Raw genomic sequence first — 24,045 nt, 5'->3', positions numbered from 1 at the left:
TTCTGTTTAAAACATTTTTATGTATTTATATATATTGTATTGATATATGTATATTTACCATATTGCAGTGTACATTTCTACCTCTGATTAAGATACTTTTTATATTTTATTTATTTATTATGTATACAATATTCTGTCTGTGTGTATGCCTACAGGCCAGAAGAGGGCACCAGACCTCATTACAGATGGTTGTGAGCCACCATGTGGTTGCTGGGAATTGAACTCAGGACCTTTGGAAGAGCAGGCAATGCTCTTAACCTCTGAGCCATCTCTCCAGCCCCCTGATTAAGATACTTATATATTGTTTATGTATTGCTATATATTTTGATGGAGGGGAGTCTTCTATCAATCTGTTTTCATGTGGAGTCTCAGTCTGCAGTCTGCAGTTTGAGGTTTGGTAGAGAACATTGCTGTCTGCAGTCATGCTGAGGACAAGATCACCCCTTTGTCTGAGCCTTGGTAGAAGTAAGAACTCTCTAGTGGTTTGGTGCTTGAACCCCAATATCTGTCTTTAGGTGTTTATTATTCATGCTACAGATAACTCTTAGTTTGGGGGACATATGTTAGCATTTTAGCTGAGTAGTTTGGGCCTATTAATCTGTTTCTGGGAGCTTGAGATAGAAGGATTACAAATTCAGGTTTGCCTATACCAAAACAAACAAACAAAAAACCAAAAAACAAACCAAGACCAGCCTGAACAGTTTAACAAGACCCTGTCTCAAATTTATGTGAACTGAAGCTATAGGCCAGCAGTAGAGCACTTGCCTAACATGTATAAGGCTTTTGATTCACTCCCCTCTAACAAACACACACAGTCAATGTTATAACCTAAAAGTAAAATAAGATCCATGAGGCCATATGATATAAATGATAAATAGGTGAACAGAGCCAAATACCCCATGCAAAAGAAAATACTTTTGGGAATATTCCATCCTTGAGGAAGAAGAACAAAAGTCTCTTTAGTGTGAACAACAGAGGCTTCTAAGGAATGCAGTAGAAATCAGGGAAACGGAACCTCCTCTAGAGATGCAGTGCCTGAACCAGGTGGCCGAGCATCCGCGAGGGTAAGAATGGAAGCGACTCCTTACTGTCTAGTCTGAGTACAGGAAAACGCCATTCCAAGAGAGGGGGTGCTACCAGAGACCTGTCAGTGACAACAGTCAGTCACGAAGGCAAGACTCTGAACCCATCATAGCCTAGAGCTACACAAGAAGATGGGGAATCCTGGGGGCTAGCATGGCTCATAAAAAGGACATTAGAGTACGTGCATGTGAGTATAGGTGACCTGCAGAGGCTGGCTGCCCCGGAGTTGGAGTTATAGGCAGCCATGAACTACCTAGCATGGGTTCTGGGAAACCAAGCCAGACTTTCTACAACAGCAACAAGCACTCTTTGAGAAACACCAAAATACATTTTATGAATGTTTTTTTTCTTTGTCTGCATGTATGTATGTGTGCCGTGTGTGAGTGGTACCCAAGGGGGTCAGAAGAGGGTATCAGATCTCTTGGAACTGTGAATTACGGATAGTTGTGAGCCACTAAGTGGGGTGCTGAGAGCAGAACCCAGATCCTCTGCAAGAGCAATATTGTTAGTGCCCAACTCTTAATAACTGGGCCATCTCCAGCCCCGGTCTTCCAGCAATTCTTTCACTCAGACACATGCCTGTTACAATAGCCACTGTTGCACACTCAAAGCACACAACAAAGTGGATCTCAAAGTAATGAAAGTTCATGGATTACAGTACAATTCAATTATTTTTAGAAACATTGCTATTTCCCTTCAGGGTTTTACCATAAATTCTGGCTACCCACCCCTCCCCCACAAAAAATGCTAAAGAATTCCTATTGAACCCCTTTATCAGGAAACTTTTAGGACATCACCACTTCCTTGGAATAATGAACAGTCTTGGGTAGGGAGGAAGAGAAGTGAGAGGGAGCATAGGTTAGGCATCTCTGGGGCATCTCTGGAGCATCTGAAGAATCTCTGGGATATCACTGGAGTGTCCCTGGGGCATCTCTGAGGCATCTCTGGAGCATCTCTGGGGCATCTCTGAGGCATCTCTGGGGTATCCCTGGAGCATCTCTGGGGCATTTCTGGAGCATCTTGGGGCATCCCTGGCACATACCTGGGGCATCTCTGGAGCATTTGGAGCATCTCTGGAGCATCTGGAGTATCTCTGGAGCATCTGGAGCATCTCTGGAGCATCTGGAGCATCTCTGGAATATCTGGAGCATCTGGAGGATCTCTGAAACATCTGGAGCATCTGGAGGATCTCTGAAACATCTGGAGCATCTGGAACATCTCTGGAGTACGGCTCCAGTCCCCACAGCTGCTACTCTTAGTGCCACATAAGTATTTATGACAAAGGGGAGCGGGGCCTGAGAATGACTCAACAGTTAAGAGCATTGGCTGCTCTTCCAGAGGACCCACATCCAATGCCCAGCACCCACATGGCAGCTCACAACCATCTGTAACTGTAGTCCCAGGGGATCTGGCACCCCCTTCTGGCCTCCACGAGCACTACATGTGGTACCCATGCAGACAAACATCCATAAACATTAAGTTAAAATAAATAGATCGTTATGAACGCTTATGACATCTAGCTCTGAAAGCCAGGGCCTGTCCTTTAGTAACCACGCCAATGTCAGTCTGCGATCCTTTAGTAACCACGCCAATGTCAGTCTGCGATAAGACAGTGTAAAGGCGTGCTGCATTCTATGACTAAAAGCAGTGGGGGAGGGGTGCTGAAGAGCTGGCGGAGCAGCTAAGAGGGTGGGTGCCTTAGTTTAATACTATTGTGCTGAAACACCATAACCAAAAGCAACTTGGAGAGAAAAGGGCTTACTTGCTTTACACTTCCACGTCACTGTTCGTAAGTGAAGGAGTCAGGACAGGAACTCAAACAGGGCAGGAACCTGGAGACAGGAGCTGGTGCAGAGACCATGAGGAGTGTTGCTTAGTGGCTTAACCTGTTTTCGTACAGAACCCAGGACCACCTTCCCAGGGGTGGCACCATTCACAATTGGCTACTTAATCTCCCATCAAACGCTAATTAAGAAAATGCCCTGGGAGGTGGGAGATGGCTCAGTCTTTAAGAGCACTATCTTCTCTTCCAGAGGACCCAGCACCCATATGTCAACTCACAAGTGCGTATAACTCCAGGATTCAACACCCTCACACAGACATTCATGCAGGAAGAACACCAAAGCACATGAAATAAAAAATAAATTATTATCATTATTATTATTTTGGTTTTTCGAGACAGGGTTTCTCTGTAGCCTTGGAGCCTGTCCTGGTAATTAATTATTAAGAGAATAAATAAAATGCCCTATAGGCTTACCGGCAACCCAGCCTTACAGACTGAGACTTACAGCCTCTCAGCTGACTCTAGTTTGTGAAAAGTTGACATGAAACTAACTAGCACAATTGACTTCTCATCAGCTCCACACACAAACACATCACTTTTAATCTATAACCTTTTCTTTCTTGTTCATTCCCAAGGTCATATATTTTTGTATGTCAAACTATAAAACATTACAAACTTAAAAGGTCCACAGTCTTTACAAATTCAGTCACTTTAAAACTCAGTCTCTCCAGGTGGTGATGCACACCTTTAATCCCAGCACTCAGGAAGCAGAGGTCAGCCTGAGCGAGTTCCAGGACTGTCAAGTCTGTTACACAGAGAAACTCTGTGTCAAGAAAAAAAAAATAATAAAACTCAGTCTCTTTAAAACTTGAAAATCTTTAGCCCAGGTGGTGGGGCAAACTTTTAATCCCAGTACTCAAGAGGTAGAAGTAGTCAGATTTCCATGAGTTTGAGGCCAGCCTGGTCTACAGAGCTAGTTCCAGGACAGCCAAGGCTCAAAAACAACAAACAAACAAACAAACAAAAAACAACCCACACACACACACAACAAAGTTCAAAGTCGCTTAACTACTGTCTCCAGTAAAATAAAATTACATTACTTCCTTGGGCTAGAGAGATGGCTCAGAGGTTAAGAGCACTGGCTGTTCTTCCCCAGGTCCTGAATTCAATTCCCAGCAACCACATGGTGGCTCACAACCATCTGTAATGAGATTTGGTGCCCTCTTCTGGTATGTAGGTATACATGCAGGCAGAACACAGTACACATTATAAATCTTTTTTAAAAAGGTAAATTACTTTCTTATTTCAAGGAGGAAGGACTAGTTGTAAGCATTGCAGTTCAGGCAGAAAAGGGTCCTGGAAGTTGGGAGCCAAGGAGTGCCACAAAGTCACTGTGAGCGTAGCAGCTTACAGCCCCACTCCAGGGAAAGGTTTCCCCTATGCAAGAGCAAGAACTCTGCTCAGGCAGGGGAGGGTTTCCCTGGACAAGCAGTCAGGTCCCCTGGAGTGTAACTGCTCCGCTGGGCAGGGTGGGGTGGGGGGTGAAAGTGTTACAGGTCTGCCCCACACTGCTCTGCTCTAGAAAAAATTGTTACAGCCTAGGACCCACTCAGGCAAAAGTGTTACACTGTACAACAAACCTCACTAAAGAGATTTATTGCCTGGCGGTGGTGGCGCACGCCTTTAATCCCAGCACTCGGGAGGCAGAGGCAGACGGATCTCTGTGAGTTCGAGGCCAGCCTCGTCTACAAGAGCTAGTTCCAGGACAGGCTCCAAAGCCACAGAGAAACTCTGTCTCGAAAAACCAAAAAAAAAAAAAAAGAGATTTATTGAGAAGGAGGCGTCCAGGAGGGTGGCCGTGAGAAACAAGCGAACTGAACAGGGCACAGACCTTATATAGAGCTTTCCAGGGTGGCTTGGCATTGGTGGGGGTTTGTGGTCTGATTCTGGGGTAAGCTCAGCGATTGGCGGGATTTTGTGCTCAGGGACCTCGGGTGTGGTGGCATCTTGTTTGTACAAATAAAGCTTGCCTGAAGATCAGAGGGCAGAGCAAGCCATAGCTAACCATAGAGGTCTGGAGGTCTATACAGACAGACAGGAAGTGATTCGGCTGGGCAGAGAGAGGAAGTGATAAGGTGGGGGAAAACAGGAACTCACTCTTTTAGGTTGGGAAGCTGAGTAGGTAAGGTGTCCATGGTTTGGCTCCTTTGTCTCTAATTTTTCATTTATCCCCTATATCTGACTCTGAGCTTTTATTAAGACCTATTGGGGGGCTGGAGAGATGGCTCAGAGGGTAAGAGCACTGACTGCTTTACCAGAGGTCCTGAGTTCAATTCCCAGCAACCATGGTGGCTCACAACCATCTATAAAGGATCTGATGCCCTCTTCAGGCATGCAGGTCTCCATGCTGAGCACTCATACATAATATATAAATAACATTTTTTTAAAAAAAAAAAGACTGTTAGAACTCATGCTATACTCAGGAATTGGTGGGATTCTGCAGCCTGACTCTGGAACAAGTTCAGGGATCGGTGGGATTTCAAACCTTGGTCCTGGGGTCAAGTCAAGGTCAGGGGGTTTCTCCTTGGCCCAGGTGTCAGGTCTAGTCAGGGGCAGGGTGTGTTTTTCCTTTCACTTTACTGTAGTGCACAGTCGGGATCTGAACAAAACAAAACTAGACTCCAATAGTGTCAATCACCAGTGCCCCGTGTCTGGGACTCACTTGTAATCTTCTGGGCTCCTCCAAAGGGTCTGGGTCTAGGTCCTCTCTCTGCAGCGCACACGGCTTTCTCCTGGGCTCCCACATACTCCACTCCTCCAGTGTGTGCTGTTCTTGCTGATCAATCCAGGGTACTGAAACCCCACATCTCGACTCTTGGGGTCTTCTACAGCACTTGGGCTGCACTTTTACCAAAGCCTCTCCTGGGCTTTCTCCAGGACTCCAGCCCTGTCACACAGTGCCAAACCTCGGCTGTTCTCCATGATCCTTTCATGACTTGAAAACTAGTAGCCCCTGAGTGACTCTTAGACCACCAAGTTCCACTGCCGACACGAAGCAGAACCTCAACCGCCTCTGGAACACAGCTTCTGTGCGCTGACCCCAAGGAAACACTTCCCAGAAGCCTTCACTTCAGTGATGCTGGTGTCTTCTTAAGAAATCACAACTGAGGCCAGGAGAGACTGTGCACGCCTTCAATCCCAGTGCTTGGGAGGCAGCGGCAGGTGGGTCTCTGCAAATTCAAGGCCAGCCTGGTCAACTGAGTGAGTTCCAGGACAGCCAAGACTACACAGAGAAACCCTCTCCCGAAAAACAAAATAAAACAGAAAAAAAAAGAAGAAAAAGAAATCACCACTGATTTCTTAGCCCCAGCTGACCATTGTCTCAGCAAAGGGTCTCCATTAGTGGTTCTGGTGTCCTGTTAATCAAAGTTGATTCTTCAGTTCCAGCTGACCTGATACCACGGGTTCTTGGCACAAATGGCCCAGTAGAGTCTTTGCTTCCTTCTAAACCAGCGGTTCTCAACCTCTGGGTTATGACTCTGTTGGGGGTCACATATGCAGCTCTCCTGCATATCAGATATTTACATTACAATTCGTAACAGTAGCCAATTGACAGTTATGAAGTAGCAATGAAAATAGTCTTATGGCTGGGGGTCACCGCAGCGTGAGGAACTGTACTAAAGGGTCACAGTGTTAGGAAGGTTGGGAACCGCTGCTCTAAAACATCACAAGCCAGGCCTCCATTGTCCGAGTTGCTCTTAACATTATCTTCTAAGCTCCTACAGAAGAGCTGACTGAGCTCTTAACACGTGGCATCTTTTCTAGCTCTAAAGTTTCCCAGTCCTTTCATAATCTCCCTACAACAACATGGTCAGGTCTGCACAGCCTGACACACTGTTCCAGCATCAGTTCCAACTGCCGCTGTGATGAGACACCGTGACCAAAACACCCTGGGGAGGAGGGGCTTATCTGGTTTACACTTCCGCATCCCTGTTCATCACTGGAGGAAGTCAGGACAGGAACTCAAGCAGGGCAGGAACCTGGAGGCAGGCGCTGATGCAGAGGCCATGAATCGCTGCTTACTGGCTTGCTCATCATGGCTTGCTCAGCTAGCTTCCTTATAGAACTCAGGACCACCAGCCCAGCGATGGCCCCACTCACATCAATCACTAAGAAAACGCACCACAGGCTTGCCTACCTACAGCCTGATCTTACGGAGACATTTTCTCAACTGAGGTTCCCTCCCCTCAGATGACTCCAGCTTGTGTGGAGTTGACAGAAAACCAGCCAGCACAGAGTGCACTGCTCTTCCAGAGGAGCAGAGTTCAGTTCCCAGCATCCATGTTAGCCGCTCACAACCGCCCTTCGCTCGAGCCCTGGAAAACTGAACATTAAGCAATGTTTTCTCAGGTAGAGCCAAGTCCTTTTCATAGCTAAGCTTTTTGTGTTTAGTTAAAATGTAGTAAAATTCAATTCCACCATTTCCCCTCCCTCTTCTCCCTTTTACATTCCCTACTGGCCCCCTCCCAAAGTCATGGCCTCTTTAAAAAGACAAAAACAAAAACAAAGATTTCTTTAATGTGGGCAGATGTTTGCTCGCATGAGCACCGCGTCCATGATGCAGTATCTCCAGGTGGCATCCAGATCCCCAGAACTGGAGTTGCAGCCAATCGTGAACCATAATGTGTGTGGCTACGGAAAGCCATGACTGAGCCATCTCTGCAGCCCAGGCCTCCTCTCTTTAACCATTGTTACTACACATAGGTACAAATAAAATATAAATACTACCCAATGAGTTGCTTGTATTTTCCTTTTAGGGCTGGATGACCATTTGGGATTGGATAGTCAATCAGGGTTCATCCTAAAGTGGAGTTCTAATTTGGTGGACCAAAGGACTTTTCAAGTGGCTGGAGAAATGGTTTGGCCGTTAAGAACACTCGCTGCTCTTACGGAGGACCTGGGCTCTGGTCCTGGCACCCACATCCAGGTGGCTCGTGGTTTCTTCTAACTTTACCTCCAGGAGATTCCCTGCTCTCTTCCGGCCTCTTCACTTACCTGTATGTATGTGGTGCATGGACAGAAAAGCAAGCACAAAGTGCACACACACACATATACACACACACACACAGTAAAAACAACCCATTAACAAGATAAAGCTGGGCTGGAGAGATGGCTCAGTGGTTAAGAGCACTGGCTGCTCTTCCAAAGATCCTGAGTTCAGTTCCCAGCAACCACATGGTGGCTCACAACCATCTATAATGAGATCTGGTGCCCTCTTCAGGCCTGCAGACATACATGCAGGCAGAATACTGTATACATAATAAATCTTAAAAAAAGATGAAGCCCAGCATTAGGCAGCCATCCTTAGTTGAAGCACCCCGAACTCTGTGGCTCACTGGGACACAGTCCTGTCACAGCACAACACAGCAATGCAGTTAGCTGAACAAATCCTTCCTCTGCCTCCTGGGTGCTGGCGCCACCACGCCCAGCCTTGCCCCACCTCAGAAGTTGTATCTTTTCTTCTGACATATATGGTCTTTTAAAAAAGTGTTATCATTTTCTGCCTATGAATGATTCACCTCGTGTTTGTGTGTGTGTGTGTGTGTGTGTGTGTGGTGATCAGGAAGTGCAGAAAAGGAAGTCAGATCTTCTGAAACAAGAGTTACAGATGCCGGTGGGTGCTGGGGACCGAACCAGAGTCCTCTGGAAAGGCAGCAAGTACCTTAACCACGGAGCCGAATCTCCAGCCCCTTGATAAGTATGATCTTACATTTTTTAGTAAAGAGTGTGCCTAGACATGGGCACTGATGAAGCCATGTGACTAGAAGAGAACACACTGTGAAACTTCAGGGCTGGAGGAAGAATTTCCTGTGGTGTGGGAATGAGTTGGTACATGTGCTCTGGTGGAGTTGAGAGTGGCTCACTCGTTGGTTCCGTGGAAATGTAGTTCCGCCTCGTACAGACTTCATTGCTAGACAGACACAGAGGATTTACAAAAGGCAGGAATTTCAGCTGGGCCTAGTGGTGCAGGCCTTTAACCCCAGCACTTCGAGGCTAGAGCCTCTCCCTGAGGCCAGCCAAGGCTCTGGGGTGAGACCCTGTCTCAAAAGACAGGAGAGGGGAGAAACATCTTTAGCATTTATCTTTCTGATCCCAAAAGAGACTGGTGTCAGGTCATAGGTCTCTGGTATTTTGTTTAGCCTTTTATTATATGGAAACACTTGCAATGTGAACTATGCGATCATGTATCTGTGAAACTGTCGAATGCTGAGGCTATAACTCCAGGTCCTTCTGGACGTTCCAGAGCGTTTCTGCGCTCTTCCTGAGCAGGGACTCCTCCTCAGGGTTCAGGTTCACTTTCACAATGTCCGTGATGCCATTTCTTCCCAAGATACAAGGAACACTGAGAAAGATTTCCTCCTTGATCCCGTACAAGCCCTGCAACACAAGCTCACATCACTGTCTGGTTCCCTTTGCCATCATGCAAGAAAGCTTCAGACTAAAAACGTGCAGGAGCCTACAGCATCAAGCAGAGCTGTGCAGAAGGCAGAGTGATCCTTGGCAGGACTCAGAGCCGTCTTTGTCCTGGACCACACGGACGGCCAGTGACAAGAAGAATGTGCCAGAGGCCTTAAAGCAGGTCCCAGAAAGATGAAGTCCCCCTCCTTTGGCAGACGACCTTGAGGTCTAATGGCAAGTGTGTGGTGCTGTCTTTCTGTGACCTTTCTATCTGGTGAAGCGCTGAGAGCAAGCAGCCTCTGGGTACACTGAGGGGACAGTGAAGGCTACAGCAGGTGGTGACCAGACTTTTAATAGAGGGCACCACTGAGTTTGGACACCAGTTGCTACAGATGTCTTCTCAAGCCTTCACACATGAAGTCCCAAAGGACAGGCCCAGGGCTACTTTAACAGGCCCAGTGTAATATGTGAGGGGGACATGTCCTTGAGATGTAACCCTGCCCCTCTGCACCCTTAACTGCCACCTTTCCTAGAGATATACCCTAGGACTCTCAGGCTGGACAGGGACCTGGGAGAGGTGTACACACGTTACTCAGCTGTAGAATTCTGGCCAGTGGCCCAGCGTTCTCTCCGCTCCCATAGCCAAGGCTACGGAAACAGCTGTGAGACTCCATTATAGTCTGGGCAACCCATACATCTGCCTGCATGAGCCAGAATCTACTGTCCCCTACTACCTACCCACCCCATGGCCACCCCTGGAAGACGAAATACCTAGTGAACTCTTCCCGTCTTCCTGCCACCCATCCCTCTGGGGCTGCCTTTGTGGGTGGCTGTAAACATGTCAGGTCCGAGCACTGAGGGTCAGGGTCTATAAACTCACAGTGCCCCAACCTCCCGTCCATGCCCAGAATCTCACGCTCCCTACAACTTTTCTGGGAGCACAGGGTGGGCCCCTCGCCCCTGTGTTCTTCCGATACTCCTTCCTGCAGGGACCTCTCCGTCACCTGCCTCCTTCTGAAGTTACTTTACACTCAGCCTCACCGGTGACCCAGAATGATAGATGAACATTTCTTCCAGACATACCTTAACCAGTGTGGAAACTGGATGCACCTTCCTAAGATTCTTCAGCATTGATCCTGCCAAATCTGTCACAGAGAGCCCGATAGCCCAGGAGGTATAGCCCTTCAGCCGAAGGACCTCATAGCCGCTGCGGTTGCACAAGGAAGGAAATCAAAATCATGAGAGGTCAACGGAGAGACAACCCTGCTGCTTCTGAAGTGTCTATGTGTCTGTGCCCTGCGATTCACATTTTCTCCGAGTTCTTCTACAAGTGTTTATGGCTTATAATCTTTAAAGATCGATCTCAGCCAGGTACAGTGGGGCACAGGTGAATCTCTGTGAGTTCCAGTCCAGCCTGGTCTACATAGTGAGTTCTGGGCCAGCTAGAGGTACACAATAAGACTCTGTCTCAAAAAAAAAAATAAGTCACATAAAATGTCATTTTACTTTAACTAAGAACCAATTTGGCCGGGAGGTGGTGGCGCATGCCTTTAATCCCAGCACTCGGGAGGTAGAGGCAGGCGGATCTCTGTGTGCCTTTAACCCGAGCACTCAGGAGACAGAGGCACGCAGATCTTTAGAGTTCTAGGTCAACCTAGTCTACATAAAAACCCTGCCTCAAAGCAAAACAGCACAACAAAAGAATCAGTTCATTTTTACCAGGAAATTAAAATACTAGGACATATGCACCAGAAGACAAAATTAATTTTTACTTATTGTTTTGATTTTTCAAGACAGGGTTTCTCTGTGGAGCCTTGGCTGTCTTGGACCAGGCTGGCCTCAAACTCACAGAGACCCGCCTGCTTCTTTCTCCTGAGTGCTGAGATTAAAAGCATAAACCACCACCACCTGGTGAACTTTTAATATTTTATTATTGCTTACGTATCTAAACATAGATTCCAATTACCTTAAAAGTTACTATATACAACTTTCTGACCACTTTAAGTGACTGGTACAGGCCTGATGTGATGGTACACATCTTTAATCCCAGCACTTAGGTGGATGAAGGCAGAAAATCTCTGTGGATCAGGGCCAGCCTGGATGACAGGATAATACTCTGTCACAAATATATATATATATACCCATATATATAATCAGACATGTCCATCAAAGAAACTCTGAGGAGTATACTAAACAAGTAACTCAAGTTGTAGAGTGGTAGCAAGATAAAGAGCCAGAGGCAGGTATGGCCCACAAAGGCCTCCTGTGGGAATGTCAGAAGCCTGGGGCTGTTCCTCTCACAAAACCAAAGATACAAAGCTACAAAACAAAACTACAAGCATTTTCTATGTGAAATTAACTCCCTTGAAAAAATTTATTTCTTTATGTGTATGGGCATTTTGCATGCATGTATGTATGCATGTATGCATGCATGTATGTGTGTATGTATGTACGTATGTATGTGCATCACCTATGTGCTTGGTTCCCACAGAAGCCAGAAGAGGGCAACAGATGGCTGGAACTAGAGTTACAGATGGTTGTGAGCCACCATGTGGTGGTGCTGGGAATCCAATCCAGGTCCTCTAGAAGAGCAGCCAGTGCACTCAACCATTCTCCAGACACCTGCAAAATTTATTCCATTTTTTTTTCAAGACAGGGTTTCTTTCTCTGGGTAACTGCCCCAGCTGCCCTGGAACTCACTCTGTAGCCAGGCTGGCCTTGAACTCACAGAGATCCATTCTCCTCTGTCTCCCGAGTGCTGGAATTAAAGGTGTGCACCACCAGAGCTCAGCTTGAAACTTTATTTTAATATTTAAGAGTTATTTATTTGTTATGTATACAGTGTTCTGCCTGAATGCCAAAAGAGGGCACCAGACCTCATTTTAGATTGTTGTGAGCCATCATGTGGTTGTTGGGAATTGTAGTCAGGACCGCTGGAAGAACAGCCAGTGCTCTTAACCTCTGAGCCATCTCTCCTACCCTCAAAATTTATTCTTTTTATTCATTTTGTTTTTGAGACAGAGTTTCTTTGTAACTTTTGAGCCTATCCTACCTAGTACTAGCTCTGTAGACCAGACTGGCCTTGAACTCACAGAGATCCTCCTGCCTCTGCCTCCCAAGTGTTGGTATTAAAGTTGTGCACCACCACCACCCAGCCAAAGTTTATTCTTAATAATGATTATTGGGGCATTAACAATCACAGAACCGCTGTCACCTTTCCACCACCTGATTGTGGATCTTTTTCCACTGTTCCTGGTCTGAGTCAGTTCCTAATGCTGGGTTTAATGACTTCAGAGGTACTCCAGCAACGTTCACACCACTCCACAAGGGCACTAAGAAAACAAAACAAAAGACCAGCTCTCCTCTTTGTTCCTCTTGCCAAAAGCTGAGTCAGTTGCTTGAGTTTAGTCCTGGGGTGTTTTGTTGGGGGCAGGGGATTCTGTTCTGGTTTTGGTTTGGTTCTTTTGAGAAAGGACCCAGCTACCTTCCAATTCATATCTTCCTGCCTTTGCCCTGAGCACTGAATGGCAAGCATATGCCACCACACTTGGCTAGAGTTGACTGACAGATTTCGTTCTTTTTATTTTAAAATTTATTTTATTATGTATACAGTGTTCTGCCTGCATGTATGCCTGCATGCCAGAAGAAGGCACTAGATCTCACTATAGATGGTTGTGAACCACCATGTGGTTGCCAGGAATTGAACACAGGACCTCTGGAAGAACCAACCTCTGTGCTCCTAACCTCTGAGCCATCGCTCCAACCACTTGTTCTTTGTTTTTAAGAAAGGATATCACGGGCTGGCCTCAAATCCCATGTACAGCAAAAGATGGCCTCAAACTTCTGACTTGCCTGCCTCCACCCCACCTCCCCCAAATTATTAAATTTTAGGCATACGTCACCACTTTTGGCTTTTGGTTGGTTAAGAGTGTTGAACTTGCGATGTACCTGAGGATGTCTGCAAACCCCTGATCCTGCTGTCCCAACCTTTTAAGTGCTGCCATTACAAGTGTTCACCACTGCACCCAGATGTTTTTTCTGTGTGGGTTTTAATGTTAGGGTGCTAGCTCACATCATATATAAAAACAAGAAGTTAGGGTTTTTCTTGTTAAGATTTATTTTATCATTTTTGTTTGTATTATTGTGATTTTTACTTAGGGGTACATGTGTGTTTGTATGTGGGTTTGTGCACACAAGTGGCAGCAGAGCCCAGAACAAAGTGTTGGATCCCTTGAAACTGGAGTGATGTCATTTAAATATGAAATCTAAAAAAGCAGACGAGAGACAGGGGAAAAGACAGGAAGAGGTTACGAGATACTGGGGAAGGTAGGGGAGAGTGGAGGCAAGGGGCGTCACACACTTCTGAGTAGAAGGGAAGTGAGCACCAGTGCTCAGTTGCAGAGTCAGTGGTCTGTAGTCAGCAATTATGTGGTCCTGGGCTGGGAGAATGGGAAACAGAGGCAGGGGGAGCAAGCTTCAAGGGCATTCTCAGCTAATGAGCAAGGTTCGGGCCAGCCTGATACTCAGGAGACCTGTTCTTTAAAAAAAATAAATAAATAAAAAGGCAAGTATGGTCTCTGGCTGGAGAGAAGGCTCAGCAGTGAAGAACAGATAATGTGCCCACATCAGGCAGCTCACAACCCACCTGTACCCCAGTTCCAGGGAGATGCAATACCTGGCCTCTGCAGGCACCTCCACTCAGGTTAACATACCCCCACACAGATAAGCATACGTACATGTAATTTAAAATAATAAAAATAATTGTCTATCTCAAACTAGCTAGGTTTCTTTAGTGTTCTCAGCACAGAGAAATGATAGATTTATGGTGACCACAAAGCTGAAGATGCTAACTTGATCACTATGTCACATACATATGTATCAAGACACCTCAATGTACTCTCCACATATGCATAATTATGCATCCATAAATGTTTTTCATTGTTTCAGACAGGGTGTTGCTTTGTAGCCCAGGCTGGCCTAGAACTAGCTATCCTCCTGCTTCTACCTCTGAAGTTCTGGGATTCCAGGTAGACACTACCATGCCTAGCTCAATTAAAACAGTCTGGAAAGCATACAAATAGAAAAAAACATACACCAAAGAAAATAAGAAAATAAAAATTATTCATCTATCCTGGCAGAACGGGCTCTGAAGAGAAGCGTTACTGAACCCCGGAAGGGCACTTACGCCTCACTGGCTACACTCACCGCTGGAGTCGCCGTGCTCACCAAGGACGTAGCCATGGCAACTTACAGGGTGGACACCCAACTTCTCTCCAATCAGGTAACGGAAACGGGCAGAGTCTAGGTTACAGCCACTCCCAATTACACGAGTCGCAGGGAGGCCACTTATCTTCCATACCACGTAAGTCAAAATATCCACTAGGAAGAACAGTTACAAACAGCGTTAGAGAAAGATCCATAGCCATTTCTATTTACAGGCACTTTTATAGAAAGATACATTGTCTGGAGTCAAATGCAGATTCGCCGGAGTTTAAAGTACAGTGGATCTAAAGAGTAGAGACGCTCAGGGCTTTCATGTAAATCGCTCGCTAGTATAGTCTTACAGCATCTTCTGAGATACTCTAAGGGCTTTCATGTAAATCGCTCGCTAGTATAGTCTTACAGCATCTTCTGAGATACTCTAAGGGCTTTTCAGCAAATCTAATAACGGGTCAGTTTCCGGCTCTTTAGCCTCCTGGCTGGATTTTCTCTTTCTATGGCCACCTGCACTATCAATGTTACCTAGAACAGTGTGTGGGCACAGCCAGCGCAGGCTGCAGTTGTGTGGCCAATGCAGAAAGATCAGAGCAACTTGTGCAAGCGGAAACGTGATGGCTAAGGCACAGTCATAAGCTGCTGAGCTGGGTCCGGAAGGCATACCCAAGAAAGGAGGGCAGGAAGGATTGGGAAATTGCTTAAGGTCTTAGGCATTTAAAGAAAATTCTGTCCAGTCATTAACTGACCACTAAACAAACGCAGTGGAAACTCCCGTGCCTTGTAACCGAAATCTACAGACTGCAGACTCATGAAGCCCAGCCTCAAGAAGCCACAACAGACTTGGAGATGAGGAGGATTTGACTTGCAAATATTTTTGTGGAGGGCTGGTGAGATGGCTCAGCGGTTAAGAGCGCTCACTGGCTGCTCTTCCAGAGGACCCAGGTTTGATTCCCAGCACCCAAATGAAACTTACAACCATCTGTAATTCCAGTCCCAAGGAATCCAACACCCCTCTCTGACAGAGGTACTAGGCGTGCATGTGGTGCACAGACATACATGCACACAAAATATCCATGTAAATCAAAAAATAATAAAATAAAGAAAAATTAACAGAGCTAGGAAACACATGTGATAGTAGCAAGGGTGTCAACACACACTATCTGGTCAGACTAATCTTCAAAAATAAGACACTGGGGAGACACTTTGGAAAGGCTGACAAGTGGCTGGGCAGTAGTGGCACACGCCTTTAATCCCAGCACTCGCGAGACAGAAGCAGGCAGATTTCTGTGAGTTCGAGGCCAGCCTGATCTACAAGAGCTAGTTCCAGAACAGGCTCCATAGCTACACAGAAACCCTGCCTTGAAAAACCAATAAATAAATAAATAAATAAATAAATAATATTCCTGACACATCCCAGACACAGATGAACCTAAAATAATGGTGCTATAAAAGGGGCTGGATAGAAAAGCTTGTACTCTCTGCTTGGTTTTGTTTCATTTTGTTTAGGAAGTTCCAGAAAATGTATCAAACGGCCCTGCAGCGGTGACAGAGATGCTCCAGATCTTACTGGGATGGCACCATGATGGCGTCTATCAAAATTTGTGGCATGGCAGACTTTGAGTGGACGAAGATTATTACCCACAAATGCAACCTTAGCGGAGTTTAGAATGGAATGGTGCAGGCCAATCATCACCCCAGAGGGGACGGGGTCCTTACCTGGGTTTGAGACAATCAGTATTTTACAGTCAGGGCTGTTTTGGACTATGCCCGGAATGATGGATTTCATGATAACAACATTGCGCTGCACCAGGTCGAGGCGCGTCTCTCCCACCTTCTGCCTGGCGCCAGCTGTGATAATAACTAATTTGGAATTGGTAGAGACACTGTAATCTAAGAAGGAAGCAGAGCACAGTATTTGGACCGGGACTGACACCATTGCACCTGCCTCGTTAAGCGTCTGTACCTCCACATCCTGGATTTGGAAAAAGACAAGAGTCCCCACTCTGTAGCATAAGGCAAACAAGACTTGTTGCCAGCTTTCATAAAGCCACTTCCTAATCTGCCATCCGCTTTAGTCCACACTCCCAGTTGTCTGAAAGGCCTGGGGCAAGGAAATCAGCAGCTCTCGGGCTTCAGTTTTTGCTTTCTTGTGTTGCTGGGAATTGAACTAACGGCCATGCCACCACTGAACTAAATCCCCAGTGCCCTCACTTTTTAGCAATACCCAATTTAGAACTCTCCAGGTGGCAGTGGCTCGGATTTTTAATCCTAGCACTTGGGAGGAAGAGGCAGGTGGATCTCTGTGAGTTCGAGGCCAGACTGGTCTACAGAGTGAGTTCCAGACAGTCAGATCTGTTACACAGAAGAACCCTGTCTCAAAAAAATCAAAGAACAAAAGTTTAGAATTCTTGAGAATTTTTATCTGTCTTAGGATTCTAAAGGAAAGAACAGATTTACCTCTAATTGTTATAAGAAACCATATTTGAGATTATAAATAAGTCAGATCTCTAATTCACACAAGTAATAAACCACCTATATCACTAAATGTAATTATCAGCCTGGAAATTATTTCACTTACTATATCCAACCCCAATAAGACAAGCTTTGCTTATCATTATTAAACATTATTAGATGCTTTTTCAATTAGCAATTCCTTTAAGTTTCTAAGACATTCATATTCTCATTTATTTGTGTGTGTTTGTGTGTCAGTGTGCCATGCCATGGAATTCATGTGGAGGTCAAAGAGCAACTGGGGGGTCAGTACTCTCATATTCTATCATATGGGTCCCTCAGATGGAACCCAGTTCATCAGGCTTGGTAAGAAGGGCCTTTATCACACTTCTAAAAACACCACAATGAAAACAAGGTCTCAGGGCTGGAGAGAAGGTTCAGTGGTAAAAACACTTAATGATTTTTCTAGAGGACCCAAGTTCAGTTCCCAGCAACCACATAGTGGCTCACAATCATCTGTAGTGAAATCTGGTGCCCTCTTCTGGCCTGTAGGCATATATGCAGACAGAATATGGAGAAGGCTGTATACATAATAAATAAATAAATCTTTAAAAAAATACTAAAAATAGGCAGGTTGTGGTGGTGCACACCTTTAGTCCCAGCGTTTGAAAGGCAGGGACAGGGAGCCCTCTGTGACTGTGAAGCCAGCCTGGTCTACATAGTGAGTTCCAGAACAGCCAGAACTATGTAGAAAGCAAATAATAGTAAAAAAAAAGCAAATAATAGTAATAATAGACATATAGTTGATAGACAGACAGATAAACAGAAAAAACAGCGAATTAATTAATAATTATAGTTACATATTTTGGGTCAATATGAAGTGTTTACGGTGCTTCTCCAGGATACTTTTAATTAAATAACTCCTGTCAGTGATGGTCATTTTATGATTTACTCATTTACTATTTTATGGGCTTGATATTTTGCCTACATGTATGTTGGTATACCACATGAGTGCAACGTTTCAGAGTTTGGTAGAAGGTATCAGATCTCTTGGTCCTGGGGTTATAGATGGTTGTGAGACACCCTGTGGGTGCTGGGAATCAAACCCGGGTCCCTTACAAGAGCAGTGAGTGTCATTAACCACTGAGCCATCTCTCCAGCCCCAAAGGGGTTTTGTATTGTTCTGCCTTTTAAATTTCCCCCATTGCAATTTAATATTCTTTTTAAAAATAATAACAATCAGGTTCGCAAGTGTGGTGATGCACGCCTTTAATCCTAGGGTTCCAGAGGCAGAGGCAGTTGGATCTCTGTGAGTTTTTGGTCAGCCTGGTCAACATAGTGAGTTCTAGAACAGCCAGAGCTACATAGAGAGAATCTGTCTGAAAACAAAAACAACAAACAATGAATGAATTAATTAAGTCTTTACTCTGGGCTTGGTGGAACACACCTTTAATCCTAGTACTCCAGAGGCAGAAGCAGGCAGATCTATGTGAGTTTCAAGTCAACCATGGCCATATGCTAAGATTCTATCTCAAAATAAGTAAATAAATCAAGCGGAAATAAGCCTTCAAATTGTATGTCCTAATGACAGTGCTATGTATGTATGCTGGAATTTTTTTTTTTTAATTTGATTTTTCAAGACAGAGTTTCCCTTTGTAACAGCTTTAGCTGTCCTGGAACTAGCTCTGTAGACCAGGCTGGCCTCGAACTTACAGAGATTTGCCTGCCTCTGCCTCCCAAGTGCTGGGATTAAAGACATGTGCCACCACTGCTCAGATCAGTGATATTTTTTTTTGGTTTTTTATACTTATTGCAGTCAATTTGGTAAAGTTAATTACCTTTTCGATTTTTTTATTATGTATACAGTGTTCTGCCTGCATTATCCCTGCAGGCCAGAAGAGGGCACCAAATCTTGTTACAGATGGTTTTGAGCCACCTTGTGGTTGCTGGGAACTGAACTCAGGACCTTTGGAAGAGCAGGCAAAGCTCTCAACCACTGAGTGATCTCTCCAGCCCACCTTTTTGATTTTTCGAAATGGGTTTCATGTAGTCCAGGCTGATCTCAAACTCAGTATGTAGCAGAGGCTGGCCTAAACTCCTGATCATCCTTCTACCTCCACCTCCCAAATGTTGGGATTATAAGGTATCCAAGCCGCTACATATGACAAAATTGAGTACTTCTTATGAATCTTTGAAAGTGAAATTATCAGACTAAAATCAACCTTTCCCAGAGATGATTTTTGGAGTGCTGAAGAAAAGACTGCCGTGCAGAAGGTCCAGGGTCTCTCCCTTCAGTTTGTTTGCATCAGCGTCAATAAGAGCGAGTTCATCAGCCAGATCCTGAAACACAAAAACATCACATACACCATGGCCCAAACCTTTAGGAGACTAAGAAGGGTTCCAGGGCAGAGAGCGGAGCTTCACAGGCAAAGTACCTGCCCTGTGTGTGAAGCCAAGCCAGATCTCCAGCACTGAAATAATAATGACAAATTGTTACATGTCCACTTTATAACCAAAGAAATCTTGTAGGCTTTTGTTTTGTGTGTTTTGGTTTTGTGGGATTTTTTGTTTTTTGTTTTGTATTGATTTTCCTTTTTTTAAGACAGGGTCTCTCTCTCTCTCTCTCTCTCTCTCTCTCTCTCACTCTGTGTGTGTGTGTGTGTGTGTGTGTGTGTGTGTGTGTGTGTGTAGCTCTGATTGAACCAGAATTTTCTCTGTAAACCAGGCTGGCCTCAAACTCACAGAGATCTTCCTGCATCTGCCTCCTGAGTGCTGAGATTAAAGACATGAGCCACCACCTCCTGGTAAAAATGATACAGTTGATGAATATGCAGGGAGTGACCAGAGGTCCAAGCGAACAGGTGAATGCAGGAGAAGTAGCAATTGTTTTACCTTTACAAAATTGTAAGAATTTTATAGAATTGTATCTTTACACTTTTTTAGAGATCATATTTTATTATTTACATTTATTTGTATGTGGGTATCTGCATGGTGTGTATGTGTAACATGTATGTAGTAAGTACTCAGAGACCAGAAGAGGGCACCAATCCTCTGGAGCTGGAATTCCAGGTAGTGAGTCCACTTGATGTAGGGGCTGTAAGAGTAGCAAGTGCTCAGGCCAGGCAGTGGTGGCTCATGCCTTTAATTCCAGTACTCAGGAGGAAGAGGCAGGCAGATCTCTGTGAGTCTGAGGCCAACCTGGTCTACAGAGTGAGTTCCAGGACAGGCTCCAAAGCTACAGAGAAACCCTGTCTCGAAAACAAAAACAAACAAACAAGGGGGCTGGAGAGATGGCTCAGAGGTTAAGAGCACTGACTGCTCTTCCAGAGGTCCTGAGTTCAATTCCCAGCAACCACATGGTGGCTCACAGCCACCTATAATGAGATCTGGTGCCCTCTTCTGGCATGCAAGCATACATGGAAGGAATGTTGTTGTATACATAATAAATAAATAAATAAATAAACAAACAAACAAACAAAAAACAAATTCAATGCAATGCCCATCAAAATCCTAGCAAAATTCTTTAAAGACCTCGAATGAACAGCACCCAACTTCATATGGAAAAGCAAACAAAACAAACAAAAACAAAAACAAAAAAAAAAAACCAGGATAGCCAAAACAATCCTAGGCAATAGAAGAACTTCTGGAGGCATCACAATCCCTGACTTCAAACTCTACTACAGAACTACAGTACTGAAAACAGCCTGGTACTGGCATAAGAACAGACAGGAGGACCAGTGGAACCAAATAGAAGACCCGAATATCAATCCACACATCTTCAAACACCTGATCTGATAAAGAAGCAAAAACTATCAAATGGAAAAAAGAAAGCATATTTAACAAATGGTGTTGGCTTAACAGGATATAACATGTAGAAGAATGAAAATAGATCCATATCTATCACCATGCACAAAACTCAAGTCCAAATGGACCAAAGACCTCAATATAAAGCCAGCCACACTGAACCTTATAGAAGAGAAAGTGGGAAGTACACTTGAATGCACTGGCATAGGGAACCACTTCCTAAATATAACCCCAGCAGCACAGACACTGAGAGAAACAATAAATGGGACCTCCTGAAACTGAAAAGCTTCTGTAAAGCAAAGGACATGATCAACAAGACAAAACGACAGTCTACAGAATGGGAAAAGATCTTCACTAACCCCACATCAGACAGAGGTCTGATCTCAAAATATACAAAGAACTCAAGAAATTGGACACTAAAAGATCACATAATCCAATAAGAAAATGGAGTATAGACCTAAACAGAGAACTCTCAACAGAGGAATCTAAAATGGCTGAAAGACACTTAAGGAAATGTTCAACATCCTTAGTCATCAGAGAAATGCAAATCAAAACAACTCTGAGAGAGCCGGGCGGTGGTGGCGCACGCCTTTAATCCCAGCACTCGGGAGGCAGAGGCAGGCGGATCTCTGTGAGTTCGAGACCAGCCTGGTCTACAAGAGCTAGTTCCAGGACAGGCTCCAAAGCCACAGAGAAACCCTGTCTCGAAAAAAAACAAAAAACAAAAAACAAAAAAAAAAAAAAAAAAGAAAGAAAAAAAAAACAACTCTGAGATTCCATCTTACACCTGAAAGAATGACCAAGATCAAAAACACTGATGACAACTTATGCTGGGGAGGTTGTGGGGAAAAGGGAACACTTCTGCATTGCTGATGGGAATGCAAGCTGATACAACCCCTTTGGATGTCAGTGTGGCAATTTCTCAGAAAATTAGGAAACAACCTTCTTTAAGACCCAGTAATACCACTTTTGGGTATATATCCAAAGGATGCTCAATTGTGCCACAAGGACATGTGCTCAACTATGTTCATAGCAGCTTTGTTTGTCATAGCCAGAGCCTGGAAACAACATAAATGCCCCTCGACTGAAGAATGGATAAGGAAAATGTGGTACATTTACACAATGGAGTATTACACAGCAGAAAAAAAAATAATGACAGCTTGAATTTTGCAGGAAAATAGATGGAGCTAGAACACATTATTTTGAGTGAGGTAACCCAGACACAGAAAGACAATTATCACATGCACTCACTCATAGGTAGTTTTTAAATATAAAGCAAGAAAGCCAGCCTACAAACCACAATCCCAGAGAATTTAGACAAAAATGAGGACACTAAGAGAGACTTACATAGATCTAATCTACATGGGAAGTAGAAAGTAGAAAAAGACAAGATCTCCTGAGTAAATTGGGAAAATGGGGACCTTGGGGGAAGATTGAAGGGGGGAAGGGGAGGCAGGGAAGGGAGCAGAGAAAAATGTAGAGCTCAATAAATATCAATAAAAAAAATGAAAGAAAGAAATTTATTCTCAGCCAGGCAGTGGTAACAAAAACCATGCCTTTAATCCCAGCATGCGGGAGGCAGAGGCAGGCGGATCTCTGTGAGTCTGAGGCCAACCTGGTCTACAGGGTGAGTTCCAGCCAGCCGCAGCTATCTATGTAGTGAGACTTATTAAAAACAAAACAAAACAAACAAACAAAAATGCATTCTCAGGGCTGAAAAGATGACTGGGGGTAAGAGCTGACTTTGCTTCTTACCTCCCTCGACAAGTTTCCAACATTGATCAAAGTAACGTGGGGCTGGAGAGAAGGCTCCTTGGTTAAGAGCCCTGACTGCTCTTCCAGAGGACCCAGGTTCAATTCCCAGCACCCACATGGCAGTCCGTACGTGTCAGTAACTCCAGTTCCAGGGCTTCAGATGTGCACACAGGCAAAAACCAATTGACATTAATTAGAAAATAATTATTTTTCAAAAGGGATCAAAGTGACAGTGAAGCACACAGTGGCATCCGTGCTCAGACGGCCAGGGCCTGGCACCATAGCGTGAGCTACCACACCATCTCTCCTCTCCCCAAGAATGTCACATAGTCCGGCCTGCCCTCAGACTTCATCTGTAGCAATGGATGATCTTGACCCGACCCTCTAGGCCTCCACCTACCAAGTACTAGCATGACAGGCCTGCGTCAACAACCACACCTAGCAAATGTTTAAATCGCCAACATGACAGATTTTCCGTATTTCCATTAAGGGATCAACCCTGCAACCCTGACCTAAGAGCTTCTTTGATTTCCTGCACAGACGGTTTTACTGCTTACCTTTAGTAAGATACTAATAGCACACGCCATGCCAACATTTCCAACTCCAACCACGGTGACCTTACACCGGGAGGTTTTATCTTCTTGAGTTAGGTTCTGAATTAACTGCTCCTTGACAGTGGACATGCTGAGCCTAAAGAATAGAGGAAAATTTCAGTGGACACAGACCCTACAGCCAAGACATTGAACAACCTCTTTTTTTGGTGAGGAGTGGAATTGAGGCAAGGTTTCGAATTGTATCTAGGACTGCCCAGAAAGTCACTAAGTAGTCTAGGTTGGCTTTGAACTCATGGCAATCCTCCTGCCTTAGCCACTGAGAGTGCTGGGATTACAGGTCCGTGCCAACATACCTGGTTTAGGAGCTACCTCTTGAGTCTGCGATCGCAGGAGCCAGGGGAGGAGGGAAGCCAGAGAGTTCCCTAGCTGGAGTGTGGAAACAAAGTGAAGCCTGGTGAAGCAGAGAGGACAGGTTCCTCCCTACGTGCTGACTCCTCCTTCCCAGCAGGCTCCTCCCTTCCCCAGAACCCACAAACGCTTTCTTTCCCAGGTGGATGAAGGCACTACCCACCGCCTCTGAGGATGTAGAAGTACACCTTCCCGCTGACAGCGCAGCGCAGGTGTGACACCCAGGACCACCGTTAGGCTCAGGAGCCAACGCTGTAACGAACGAGGAACGCGCCAGACTCTACGTCACATGCAAGCTCCGCCCTCTGCCGGCCAGGTACTTTGGTGCATCCTCAGCGTCCGAAAGAGGACCTCTACGAGGTTTCCTCAGCTGCTAGGGGAAGGTCTGCGCGAATTGAGACCACACAGAAGATGGGAGTCAGCTTGGAAAGCGCCTCTTTGAAGGCCCTGCATGAATTGCACTATCTTTCTGCTGCAAGGAAATGCGGAACTTGGAGGCTGAGGGGCAAACTCCATGCTTTTGCCCTTACA

At 45.1% G+C, this 24,045-nt stretch overlaps 1 protein-coding gene across 3 annotated transcripts; it reads right to left on the bottom strand.

Annotated features, from left to right (window-relative positions):
• Positions 1 to 9,131: 9,131 nt before the first annotated feature.
• LOC119802672 (L-lactate dehydrogenase C chain-like) lies at positions 9,132 to 23,810 on the bottom strand. Of its 3 annotated transcripts, XM_038313741.1 has the most exons (9): positions 23,678 to 23,810; positions 23,460 to 23,532; positions 23,110 to 23,242; positions 19,216 to 19,333; positions 16,259 to 16,432; positions 14,531 to 14,704; positions 12,540 to 12,657; positions 10,409 to 10,532; positions 9,132 to 9,304 (listed from the first exon to the last, which is right to left on the bottom strand). In XM_038313741.1, the coding sequence occupies exons 3-9, from the start codon at positions 23,233 to 23,235 to the stop codon at positions 9,140 to 9,142; spliced, it is 999 nt and encodes a 332-aa protein (XP_038169669.1). In that variant the 5' UTR covers positions 23,236 to 23,242; positions 23,460 to 23,532; positions 23,678 to 23,810; the 3' UTR covers positions 9,132 to 9,139. The 3 variants fall into 3 exon arrangements, with proteins under 3 accessions (XP_038169669.1, XP_038169670.1, XP_038169671.1); XM_038313742.1 differs by lacking the exon at positions 16,259 to 16,432; XM_038313743.1 differs by lacking the exon at positions 9,132 to 9,304 and having other exon boundaries at positions 10,408 to 10,532; positions 12,551 to 12,657.
• Between the last annotated feature and the right edge of the window lie 235 nt (positions 23,811 to 24,045).

This window comes from Arvicola amphibius, chromosome 12 (genome assembly GCF_903992535.2).
Source record: "Arvicola amphibius chromosome 12, mArvAmp1.2, whole genome shotgun sequence".
NCBI lineage: Eukaryota > Metazoa > Chordata > Mammalia > Rodentia > Cricetidae > Arvicola > Arvicola amphibius.
This window is presented reverse-complemented; position numbering and strand designations above follow the sequence as displayed.